General features: G+C 32.5%; 1 protein-coding gene and 1 pseudogene across 2 annotated transcripts in view; both read left to right on the top strand.

Moving 5' to 3' along the window:
* The window catches only part of LOC145239959 (zonadhesin-like), a 242,675-nt gene that overhangs the window by 122,174 nt on the left and 107,275 nt on the right, over window positions 1–13,226 (top strand). For both annotated transcript variants that reach the window (XM_080103543.1, XM_080103544.1), the window contains one exon: window positions 8,167–8,286. In XM_080103543.1, coding sequence (XP_079959669.1) covers window positions 8,167–8,286 — 120 coding nt within the window. The remainder of the gene's footprint in view (window positions 1–8,166; window positions 8,287–13,226) is intronic.
* LOC145240548 (U2 spliceosomal RNA) lies at window positions 1,351–1,478 on the top strand (annotated as a pseudogene).

Genomic DNA, 13,226 nt, shown 5'->3' with positions numbered 1-13,226 from the left:
GTTGAATTTCTTGTCCTTTACTTTTCCAGGTTTAATAAAATCTTTAGAATATTACTTTTCATACGCGCATTTTTCCATATAATCCATGATTTTTCCAGGCATTGCTATTGTATTAATATATAAATTTATAATATTTATTAATGATTGTCAAAATAAATTAGCTCTCAAACACACATTTATGCAATATTTATCATTTAATCACAGTAGTTCCGAGCCAGGGTCTCTACCGAGACTGCGGTTCATGAATTCGTGATCTGTATAGAGCGTAAACTAATAAAAAAGAAGATGGCACTCGGTGTCTTTTTAGATATCGTTAGAGCTTTTGACAACATACCCTTCAGTAGTATGTTCAAGTCGCTATGAGAACTCAATGTGCCACCAGTACTCATCCGATGGATTGAGTATATGGTGAGGCACAGAACAGTTCAAGTAGAACTACTGAGGGCAACTGTTAAAAGGGAAGTAGTTAAATGAAACCCCCAAAGTGGAATTTTATCACCTTTACTATGGAACTGTATGCTGAATCCTCTTTTAAAGGAGTTTAAAAATAGGAATATTTATGGCCAGGCTGCTGCTGATGACATCGCAGTGCTGGTCGCGGGTTCAAAAGCATCATTGGTCAGACGCATTGCCAAAATGGGACTACATTTTTAATCAAATGTGATAACGAAAAATTTGAGTTCATTCAAAGAATATGTATATCATAGAATTCACTAATATTTTTAATCGATAAATTCACCATTTTTTGCTATAAAATCATAAGGAGAGTTAAAAAAAAATTAGTTATTAAAAAAAAAGTTCGGTTTTTTAATTATAAAAAAACGATACACGGGATTGAATCTAAAATCTTTCCACCAACCCCCGGTACTCTAACCGTTACGCTAACATGTCATATTGTCAAAATCCCAATAAAAAATATTTATATACAAAAAAAGTTATGCAAAATAAAAAAAAAGCGTTAGTCACTTATGTACTTACTCTCCTGTTTGTGAACCCACATATTTTGTTGTAACTTTTTTTCTACTGAACCAATTTTCGAAAAAATTTTTTCAAAATGTAGCTAATGAGATGTTCTATCCAATTATACAACCTGTTTGAAATTTGGTTGCGAACGGAATTAGTGGTGGGGGTTTGAATGTGTCTCGATTCATTCAATTTCGGACTTAAGCATATATTCAACCACTACCGTGGTTGAATGATTACGCTTATCGCTCCGTCCGTTATCATGCTGTGCATCCCTAAAAAGGAAAGTTGAATATTCCAAAAAGTGGAATATTCCAAATAAACCTTGTTTGTCAGCCTTGAAAAAGAATTTGTGTCGCTGTTTAGGCAAAGCTAATAAAAATGATTCGTCTTTCTTGGCCTGTTGGCTAAGATCAAAGTGTAGTATCTGTTCTTCAGGTGCTATATTTCAATTTCTTCTCTCTCAGAGGAAAGAGAAATCCTTTACGATTAAGACAATTTTTTCTCCACGTTAAAAAAACGACCCTGGTGTCTAAATTTGTCCCGCGGGAGACATCGTGAATAGGTACTATATTTAATGTAACAAAGTTTTAATATTAAAAAAGTAACTGGAAAAAGTTATTTCTGATTTAATTACAAAATGCCCTGGAAGTGTTACCCCTGATTAATTATAAAATGGCCTGGAAAATGTCCGTTCTGATTTTTTTTTGTTTACTTGCCTCCCCACAAGGACGGAATTGGACATGAGGTCGGTTAAAAATTTAGGGGAAACCAGCTCCCAAAAAGGGGCTCTCTGGTCAATAACAAAAATAAGAATTGTATCAGTAATGAAGGATTTCTCCTCCATTAACCAAGACCACAAATGGGGAAGTTAAGTACTGGAATGTTGAAACTGATAGTACACTCAGGCATTCATGTTGAAGAAATGGTTACCTAATCCCTAACCGTGGTAATGTTTTTATGTATTACTTTCGAAAAGCTGCTGAAACAGTTTATGATTTAAACATTACTTTATTTCAAGTATGTTTTAAGCAGTGGGTTACGGGATATGAAGTCAGTCCCGGAAATTACTCAAACCGTTTACGATTTAAACATTACTTTATTTCATGTATATTTTTAACAATGGGGTGGGGGATATTAAATCAGTCCCGAAAATGTGTGAACCCATTTACGCATTACGCATTGCTTTATTTAATGTATATTTTTAACATTGGGGTGGGAAATATGAAGTCGGTTCCGGAAATGGCTGCAACACTTTACGTCTTGGACATTACTTTATTTAATGCATATTTTCAAAAGGAAGGATGGGAGAAAGAAGTCGATCCCGGAAATGGCTGAAAAAGTTTACGATTTATAAATTACTTTATTTCATGTATATTTTAAAAAGTGAGGTGGGGATTATAAGTCAGTTCCAGAAATGGCTGAAACAGTCTACTATTTAGACATTAGATTATTTCATGTATATTTTTAGCAGTGGGTTTGGGAATATAAAGTCATTCCCGGAAATGGCTGAGACAGTTTACGATTTAAACATTACATTATTTCATGTATATTTTAAACAGTGGCTTGGGGATATAAAGTCAGTCCCGAAAATGGCTGAAACAGTTTACTATTTAGACTTTAGATTATTTCATGTATATTTTTAGCAGTGGGTTTAAGATATAAAGTCGGTCCCGGAAATGGCTGAAACAGTTTACTCTTTAGACATTACATTATTTCATGTATATTTTAAACAGTGGCTTGGGGATATAAAGTCAGTCCCGAAAATGGCTGAAACAGGTTACTATTTAGACATTACATTATTTCATGTATATTTTTAGTAGTGGGTTTGGGATATAAAGTCGGTCCCGGAAATGGCTGAAACAGTTTACTCTTTAGACATTACATTATTTAATGTATATTTTTAGCAGTGGGTTTGGTATATAAAGTCCGTCCCGAAAATGGCTTAAACAGTTTAATATTTAGACATTAGATTATTTCATGTATATTTTTAGCAGTGGGTTTGGGATATAATGTCAGTCCCGGAAATGGCTGAGACAGTTTACGATTTAAACATTACATTATTTCATGTATATTTTAAACAGTGGCTTGGGGATATAAAGTCAGTCCTGAAAATGGCTGAAACAGTTTACTATTTAGACATTTTATTATTTCATGTATATTTTTAGCAGTGGGTTTGGGATATAAAGTCGGTCCCGGAAATGGCTGAAACAGGTTACTATTTAAACATTACATTATTTCTTGTATATTCTTAGCAGTGGGTTTGGGAATATAAAGTCGGTCCCGGAAATGGCTGAAACAGTTTTCTATTTAGACTTTAGATTATTTCATGTATATTTTTAGCAGTGGGTTTGGGATATAAAGTCGGTCCCGGAAATGGCTGAAACAGTTTACTATTTAGACATTAGATTATTTCATGTATATTTTTAGCAGTGGGTTTGGGATATAAACTCAGTCCCGGAAATGGCTGGAACAGTTTACGATCAAAACATTACTTTATTTAATGTATATTTTCAACAGTGGTGTGGCGGACATGAAGTCAGTCCAGGGGTTGAATGAGATGTGCAAATATATACTACCAGAAAGCGTTGCACAGTATTGAATGAGATAGGTGGAAAACATAGTAGCAAAATACCCAGCCTCGCCCGGGATCGAATGAGATAGGTGAACGATATATATTAGCAGAATATGCGGCGTCACCCGGGATTGGATAAGATAGGTGAAACATATATACTATGAGAATACCCAGAAATTATTTATTTGATTGTAATGAAATAATTAGCCCAGGGAATATATCGAGGTTATTATTTAAGTAAGGGGGGTGACATAGTGGGTTAAAGTTATGAAAATTATTGTCGAAATTAGTAGCATATCCAAGAATTATGAAAAATGATGAAATGTGAGTTACTTAATTGGTGTGTTTGTAATGATATAATAAGCCCAGACAATATATCAAATATATTATATAAGTAGGAGGGAGAGGCATAATGTGGGCTTTTAATTATAAAAATTATTGTCGAATTTAGTAACATATCCTAAATTATGAAAAAAAATTAAATGTGAGTTAATCGAGTGTGTGTTTATTATAAAATAATCAGCCCAGGAAACATATCAAAGTAATTATGTAAGTAAGAGAGGGCGATAAGGATAGTTTAAAAAAATAATAATTGTCAAAATTAGTAACATATCCAAGAAATATGAAAAATGATAATATGTTATTTAATACATTAGTTTGTTTGCAATGAAATAATCAGATCAGACAATACATCAAAGTTATTATTTTAGTAAGTAGGGCGATGATGTGGGTTAAAATGATGAATAATTATTGTCGACATAAGTAACATATCCAAGAATTATGAAAAATGACGAAATGTGAGTTAATTGATTGGTGTGTGTGAAATGAAATAATGATCACAGATAATATATCAAAGTTATTATGTTTGTAGTGGGTGGTTGATAATGTGGGTTAAAAATATTAAAAATAATAGTCGAAATGTGTAACATATCAAAAAATTAAGAAAAATGATGAAGTGTGAGTTAATTGATATTTATGTTTTTTTATGAAATAATCAGCCCAGAAAATATATCAAAATATTTTTTTAGTAAGAGAGGGCGACGAGGGTAGTTAAAATTATTTAAAAAAATATTGTTGAAATTAGTTAGATATCCAATAATTACGAAAAATGACGAAATGTGATTTAATTGATTGGTGTGTTTATAATAAAATAATCAGCCTAGACAATATATCAAAGTTATTATATAAGTAAAAGGGAAGAAGATAAGGAGGGCTTAAATTATGAAAAATTATTGTCGAAATTAGTAACATATCCAAGAATTACGAAAAAATGATTAAATATTAGTTAATTGATTGGTGTGTTTGTAAGGAAATAATCAGCATAGACAATATATCAAAGTTATTATTTAGTAAAGAGGGAAGGGCGAAAATGTGGGTTAAAATTATGAAAAATGATTGTCGAAATAAGTAACATATCCAAGAATTATGAAAAATGATTAAATGTGATTTCATGCATAAGTGTATTTGTAATAAAATAATACGCCCAGATAATATTTCTAAGTTATTGTTTTATTAAGAGAGGGCGATAATGTGGGTATAAATTATGAAAAATGATTGTCGAAATTAGTAACATACCCAAGAATTATAAAAAAATGATGAAATGGAGGTTAATTGATTAGTGTGTGTGTAATGAAATAATCAGCCCAGCAAATGTATCAAAGTTATTATTTTAGTAAGGTTGGGCGACAACGTTGGTTTAAATTATAAAAGAATATTGTCGAAATTAGTAACATATCCAAGAATTACAAAAAATAATGAAATGTGAGTTGATTGATGTATGTGTTTGTAATGAAATAATCAGCCTAGAAAATATATCAAAGTTATTATTTTAGTAAGGTGTGTGATATGGTGAGTTTTAATGATGAAAAATTATTGTCAAAATTAGTACTATATCCAAGAATTATTAGAAATAAAAATGATGAAATGTGAGTTAATTAATAGTTGTGTTTTTTATAAAATAATCAGCCGATACAATATATCAAATTTACTATTTTAGTAAAAGGAGAGGCGATAATGTGGGTTGAAATTATGCAAAATTATTGTCGAACATAGTAACATATTCAATAATTATGAAAAATGATAAAATATGAGTTAATGGACCGGTGTGTTTGTAATGAAATAATCATCCCAGGAAATATATCAAAGTTATTATTTTAGTAAGGGGTCAATACAGTTTTAATAATAAAAAAATAGAATATGATTGTGCCTTTATTCATGCTGAATAGAACGCTCACAGCATGCACAGCAACAATATATTGCATAGGAAAAATGCTGCTGTGGAATTTCCACAGGTCCCGCTAGTTATTATTATTTATTATTATTATTATTATTATTATTAATATTATTATTATCATTATTATTATTATTATTATTATTATTATTATTATTATTATTATTATTAATATTATTATTATCATTATTATTATTATTATTATTATCATTATTATTATTATTATCATTATTATTATTATCATTATTATTATTATTATTATCATTATTATTATTATCATTATTATTATTATTATCATCATCATTATTATTATTATTATTTATTATTATTATTATTAATATTATTATTATCATTATTATTATTATCATCATTATTATTATTATCATCATCATTATTATTATTATTAATATTTTTATTATCATTATTATCATTATTATTATTATTATCATTATTATTATTATCATTATTATTATTATTATCATTATTATTATCATTATTATTATTATTATCATTATTATTATTATTATTATTAATATTATTATCATCATTATTATCATTATTATTATTATTATCATTATTAATATTATTATTATTATCATTATTATTATTATCATTATTATTATTATTATTAATATTATTATTATTAATATTATTATTATTATCATTATTATTATCATCATTATTATTATTATCATTATTATTATTATGATTATTATCATTATTATTATTATTTTTATTATTATTAATATTATCATTATTAATATTATTATTATCATTATTATTATCATTATTATTATTATCTGTATTTTGTTTTTCTTTTAGATTAAAGAAAAACAAAACTAAAGAAATCAACTATTAAAAATATAAACAGTTTTTTGGGAAGGCATGGAATAGTTAAAAGACACACCCCTCCCAATGTTAAAAAATGGTTTTCTAAATAATTACATTATTATATATAAACTCCTTCTTGACATGAGAACGGTCTTTTTAACTATTTAGTTCATATAATGTTTTCTTATTTTGCATACCAATTGTCGATTATTTTTAATTGTTTATGAAAAATTCAGATAACATTTACGACAAATAAATGCAATTCGACATTGCTTTCAAAGAAAACGAAATTCTGTGTTATAAGCTTCAATCTATTACAAGAGAAAAAAAAATGGGAAAATCATTTAGAAAAAACTACTCTTGTTATATAAAGTCCCCGGTGTATTTTTATGCTTTCCAACATATATGCTAACATTACACGTGGGTTTATCGTTAGTTAAACACTTTGTAAAAAGCATTAAATCTTGTAGTTTACCAGGCCACAATATTTGCGAAAGAAAACCCGAATAACAAGAAATATTATGTAGGTATGACTTCCTTAGATTTAAAAACTCGATATTATGACCACAAAAGTACATTCAACAATAAAAAACACCGTATGAAAACAACGCTAGCGAATAAAAACTAGGAACTCAAGGAAAGCGGACGTTCGCTGGTAGTCGAATGGAAAATAATAAGACAAGCAAACAAATACGACTGAAGATGGAGTACTGCCGGAAAATGTGAGGTGGGGTTCCTAAAATCAACTTTTTCAGCCTCGACAACGTCCAAAACCATCTTCGGAATTAAGTGGGCGACGACATTTTCGCCTATCTACTGCCTCTTTCTCGCAGAAGAGACGTTGCGAGTCTGTCTCTGCTATATCATTATTTTCATGACAGGTACTGCTGTCTATCTGTTGTATATTCATTTTTAATTGTTCGCATGCAGTTGTGTGTGTGTGTGTGTGTGTGTGTGTGTGTGGTACATGTATATTAGACATACCTTCTTCATGCGTCCTTGATCTTCCACCTGGAATTCATCTTGTTCTTGGAGGGGAGCTGGACCTGTTTGGACAAATATTCATTCACTCCAAGACAATGAATGGTTTTATATAGTTTTTATTCACCTTCCAGATGTCGATCGCAGAAGGATGGAAAGTGAATCTCTGGTTTGCGTGGTTTACTTCTAGGTCTTATTTTCACACACGTCAGCGTTCCCCCACAGTGAAGGGGGGTACGACTGTCAAGCTGTTCGTTGTCTTCTATGTCCCAAATCCAACTCCCTTATTCCAGCTCATCTGATCACATGACTCACACGCAAATCTGATCAGCTGCCCCTCACTTCCGGTAAAACGTATCTATAATATAATTTACACACCTCCCTCTATTTATCGATCCATTTCCTAACATTATAAATCCTTATCCTTGAATGGCTTCCTCCCGGCCTTTACAAATGCTGAATTTGAAGTAAAATAAATATAAAATACTTATATTTGTATCACACCAAAACATGAGATATAATTAACTTTAAAATAATATATTTGAGCGTTCTTATGTTTTTTTCTATAATATCCGTATATTTTCAGATAATCCGTGTTTGAAAAAGCCTTGTCAAAATGGTGGTACTTGCTTGCCAAACAAATCGTCTGTTGACGGTTATACGTGTAATTGTGACATGGCGTATATTGGAACGAAATGTGAACAAAGTAAGTTTTTTAACTTTTCATTATTTAATAGCCAAAAAAAAGGTGGTAGTAGGCAGGCAGGCTCAAACCCGTACCGCGAAGGAGGAAAAGAACGCATAAAAGCCGTGACGTCGTTGCTGTTGCGTCCATCGGCAAACCGGAAGTGGCGAGCGTTTAGATTAAGGCTAGCCATTCGAAAAGAGGAGATGAATTTCACAAATATCGGTGAAAAAAGCAACCACTCCTTATAGAAAAAGTTGAAGGGGAAGTAATTAATGTTTTAACCAATTTTTCGGTTATTTGTCGTCCTAAGGGTCAATCTTTAAAACGATACCGATGTCGTGAAAATCTGTCGCGTCTGTCAAAAATTTGAGACAGACGTACAAATATGAATACGTACATACATACATACATACATACATACATTTAAACAGACAGGTGAAATTCATATTATAGACTATCCTGGGTGCCCGGCGTTGCCCGGATGTTTGGAGGTGCGTGTTGAGCAAAAAAAAAAGATGTGGTAGTAGGCAGGTAGGCAGGCTTCAACCCGTAGAGCGAAAGAGGAATAAAAAAACGTGAAAAAAGGGCGACATCTTTGCTGTTGCGTCCACCGGCAAACAGGACGTGACGTGGTTCAAATTAAGGCTAGTCAATCGAAAAAAGGGGATGATCTTCGAAAATACCAGCGAAAAAAGCGACCCCTCCTTGTAGAAAAGTACCTAGTTGAAGTTGAAGGAATAAATGTTTTTAGACATTTATTTGGAATTTGTTGTCCGAAGGGCCAAGCTTTAAAACGATACTGATCTCGTGAAAATCTGTCGCCTCTGTCGAAAGTTTTGGTATACATACATACATACATACATACATACATACATTTACACAGATAGGTGAGATTTATATTATAGACTAGTCTGGGTGTTCAACGTTTCCCGGGTGTTTTGAGGTGTGTTCAGCAAAAAAAAAAAAAAAATTTTTTAATTGGTAGTAAGTATGCAGGCTCGAACCCGTACCGTGAAGGCGGAAAAGAACGTAAAAAAAGAAAAAAGAAAAAACGTGGCGTCTTTGCCTTTGCGCTTATCGTTAAACCAGAAGCGAAGAAGGTTTAAATTGTAGCTAGTGAATCGAAAAGAGGGGATGACTTTGAAAAATATTGGCGAAAAAAGCACCCCTTTCTGTAGAAAAGGGCCCGCTTGAGGGTGAAAGAATGAATGTTTTTAGCCAATTTTTCGATAATTGTCATCCGAAGGGTCGTGCTTAAATACGATACCGATCTCGAGAAAATCAGTCGCCTCTATCGAAAGTTTTAGACATACATACATGCATGCATTTTAACAGACAGGTGAGATTTATATTACAGATTACAGAACGGGCAAATGACTGTGTATATTTGGTTGGTTGTTTTTGTTTTACGGCATATCAACCCTTTTTGGGTTATTTAATGACGAATCCAAAGATTTTGAAGAAAATATTATTTTAATAGAATATATTTGTTTTCACGTCGGTTTCTATTTAACCCATAGTTGGGACCCTAACAGGTACTACCACTCCGGGTCAGAGTGAACCTGGGAGCAATGGTAATTAAAGGGTGGCTCCACACTCCCCAAAGCCCACAAGCTGGGGCCTCACCACTGGATATAGTTTAAGGTCATATCCAGGACCCCCATTGAGGGACTTTTACCCTCTGCAGGGGGGCAGTCGGCATATTCTAATGCCCCACCGACAGGGCCACCTGTGAAAATTTGTGTTTGGATATCCAACTAAAGGTGACAAAATAGAAAACTGGCCACTATGAATTGTCGGAATCCTTTGGACGTATTTTCGGTATTGTCGGAATCCTTCGGACGTGGAAGATTCCGAAAAAAATGTTAACTTTTTCAGCTTTAAAATCTAATGGGGATGAGCATAAATTCATCTCTTGCATGCGTTAAATACAAAAATTTGCAACGTTATGTCCTGAAGATCACTTTAGCCGAGAGGGTTAGGATGTTGTCTCATTACTATAAGTTTTAGTTTCAAATCCACCTCAGGGCGGATGTTTTTTTTTCTTTTACATTTAAATAGGGTTGAAGTATTTTTACAAATACTTTTGGTACTTCATATTATATTTTGGCGTTGTGTAATCGTCAGTTTATGAAATTAAAACGAATATTTTTATTTCGAGGATTACGCAAATCATAATTTTTACATCGTAACTGCTTGATTTTTTTTTCCTTCAATAACACAAGTAATAAGCAATCATTTTTAAAACATAAAAAGTAATAAGCAATCGTTTTTAAAACATAAAAAGTAATAAGCAATCATTTTTAAAACATAAAATGTAATAAGCAATCATTTTTAAAACATAAAAAGTAATAAGCAATCATTTTTAAAACATAAAAAGTAATAAGCAATCATTTTTAAAACATAAAAAGTAATAAGCAATCATTTTTAAAACATAAAAAGTAATAAGCAATCATTTTTAAAACATAAAAAGTAATAAGCAATCATTTTTAAAACATAAAAAGTAATAAGCAATCGTTTTTAAAACATAAAAAGTAATAAGCAATCATTTTTAAAACATAAAAAGCGTTTATTACGGTTAAACAACTCTACTTTTTGTATTTAGAAATTGAACTTTTTTCGTTTTTTTTTTTTTTAAAGTTTTGTATTAGAAAATATGAAATTTATGGACTGTTAAGTAACATGGCCATTGCAACAGGTCGTAAAGAGAAATCTTTTTAGACTGACGCAGCATTAAAAAATTCGCTTAAACTGGTATATAGTCATCAAAAAGTGCTTAATATCTTGAGAATATCTTCTATTTCTATCGCTAAGGAACTTTTTTTTCTTTGGGTGGTGAGGGGCGATTACATTTTCGTATTTTTATGCATCTATTTCCTTTAGTATAATATCATTACCGTAACTCTTGCTTTTGAAATTGTTACATTAGAGTACGGTTACCAATCCCCTATATATACTCGCATAGGGGTGGGAGTATATTGTTTATTTCGAGAAAATCATTTTTTTTTTTTTTTTACATCGTAACTGTTTGATAATTCATTCCTGAAGTTTAACTTGCCTGTTTCCTTAAAAATTAGAATCTACGCATGCGTGAATGCTGTTATTCCTACTTTGATTTGAATACGATGAATTGGTACGGCATAACCTCGGGAGGATTTTGGCTAAGGGATACGGTGTTCGCTTACGAGCTTATTTTCTGAAGTGCATTTTTTTTTCTTTTAGCAAAACAATGAGCGATAAGTAAACATGACTTTATAAAACTAACAAATTTAACCTTCACCGCCCTTCAGGGCCCGTGGCGCAGTTGATACAGACGTTGAATCTCTACAGTTCCAGGTGAGAACATGTGTGTCCTATGAATAAAGAATTATGCGAATTATATATATATATATATATATATATATATATATATATATTACCGTATTATTCTGTTTAGTTACATTATTGTTTCAGCTACACGACCGTTTTTTGTCCGTCATGTAGCCTCCTCAGACTTTACAGAAATGAACTTCCCAGACCCCCCACAACCACCTAATGTTCTTGAACTCCAAAACTAAAACACTACTGACATACCAAGCATTCCCTCCCACATTTCCCCCTGTTTCCCTTCTTCTTTTTCCGCTTTTCTCGCACCCCTCCCCTGACATCATTCACTCTTTCATCCCACCATAAATGAACATTTCTGTAAAAGTCCGAGGAGGCTACATGACGGCCAAAAAACGGTCGGGTAGCTGAAACAATAATGTAACTTAACAGAAAGATACGGTAATAAAAATAAAACGCACATTTGCTCTACAACAGTATTGAGCACTTTCTTCAGGTTTTTATTAATTACCAATTACAGGAGACTAAACCAGACCTTTTATTTTTAAGTGAAACTGGCATTGGACAGGCTATTTCCCTTGATGAGTTTGCAATTACAGGATACTCTAACTTAACTTCTAAATCTGACCCCCAAGATCGCCATGGGCATGGAATATGTGCCTATATAAAAGATAGCTTTCCATGTGGGAGGGACATCTCCAGGAAAGATCCTAACTTACCCTATATGTGCTTCCGGGTTGCTTTAGCTCACACTACTGCATTTATATTTACTCTCTATCGCCCCCACAACAGCGGAGTTACTATCTTTCAAAGCATATCTGAGAAAATTGACCAAGTCCTTTCTACTTATCCTTCAGCTAACATTCACGTATGTGGAGACTTCAATGTTCACAACGTCGAATGGTTGACCCACTCAAACAAGAGCGATGATGAGGGGAGGTTCTGTCATGATTTCTCCATTGCCTATGACCTCACTCAGATTGTTCAGGAACCTACCCGTGTGCCCGATAATGACGGCCAGTATGCGAGCCTACTAGACCTTTTTCTCACAACTTGCCCTGAACTATGTTCAGTTTCTGTTCTGTCGCCTCTTGGATCTTCCGACCACTCTGTTGTATCAATTAAGATAAAAATGAAATGTAATAAGTCCCCAGACGTACCTCTTCATCGTACAGTATATCGATACACTAAGGCTGACTGGGATAGCTTCCGTACATTTATATCTGATCTACCTCTGCATTCCATGTTTAAAAAGGATGTGTCCTCTATAGTATTAGACCTAACTGAATGGTTAATTGTAGGTATTGACCATTTCATACCCTCTAAAAAGTTTCAGCAAAAACCTAACAGCCAGCCATGGTTCTCTCCAGAATGTGCTGCTGCCATTGCGCACAGAAATCACTTTTTCCACTGCTTCAAACGTAATAGATGTATGGAAACTAAAGCCGTTTTCAGGACTGCCAGCAACCATTGTAAGAAAGTAATAAGGAACGCAAGAGAGTTATATGCTCAATCTGTTAAGTCCAAAGTAGCTGAGCAGCGGCTTGGTTCCCACCAGTTTTGGCAAATAGCAAACAGAATCCTGAACAGAAGCGTGTGCTCCATCCCAACTATTATCAATGGACCTGAGGTAA

Source organism: Euprymna scolopes, chromosome 19 (assembly GCF_053919585.1).
Source record: "Euprymna scolopes isolate OS-2025 chromosome 19, ASM5391958v1, whole genome shotgun sequence".
In the NCBI taxonomy this organism is placed as follows: Eukaryota; Metazoa; Mollusca; class Cephalopoda; order Sepiida; family Sepiolidae; genus Euprymna; species Euprymna scolopes.
The sequence above is the reverse complement of the archived record's forward strand: the minus strand, read 5'-3'. Positions and strand labels throughout refer to the sequence as shown.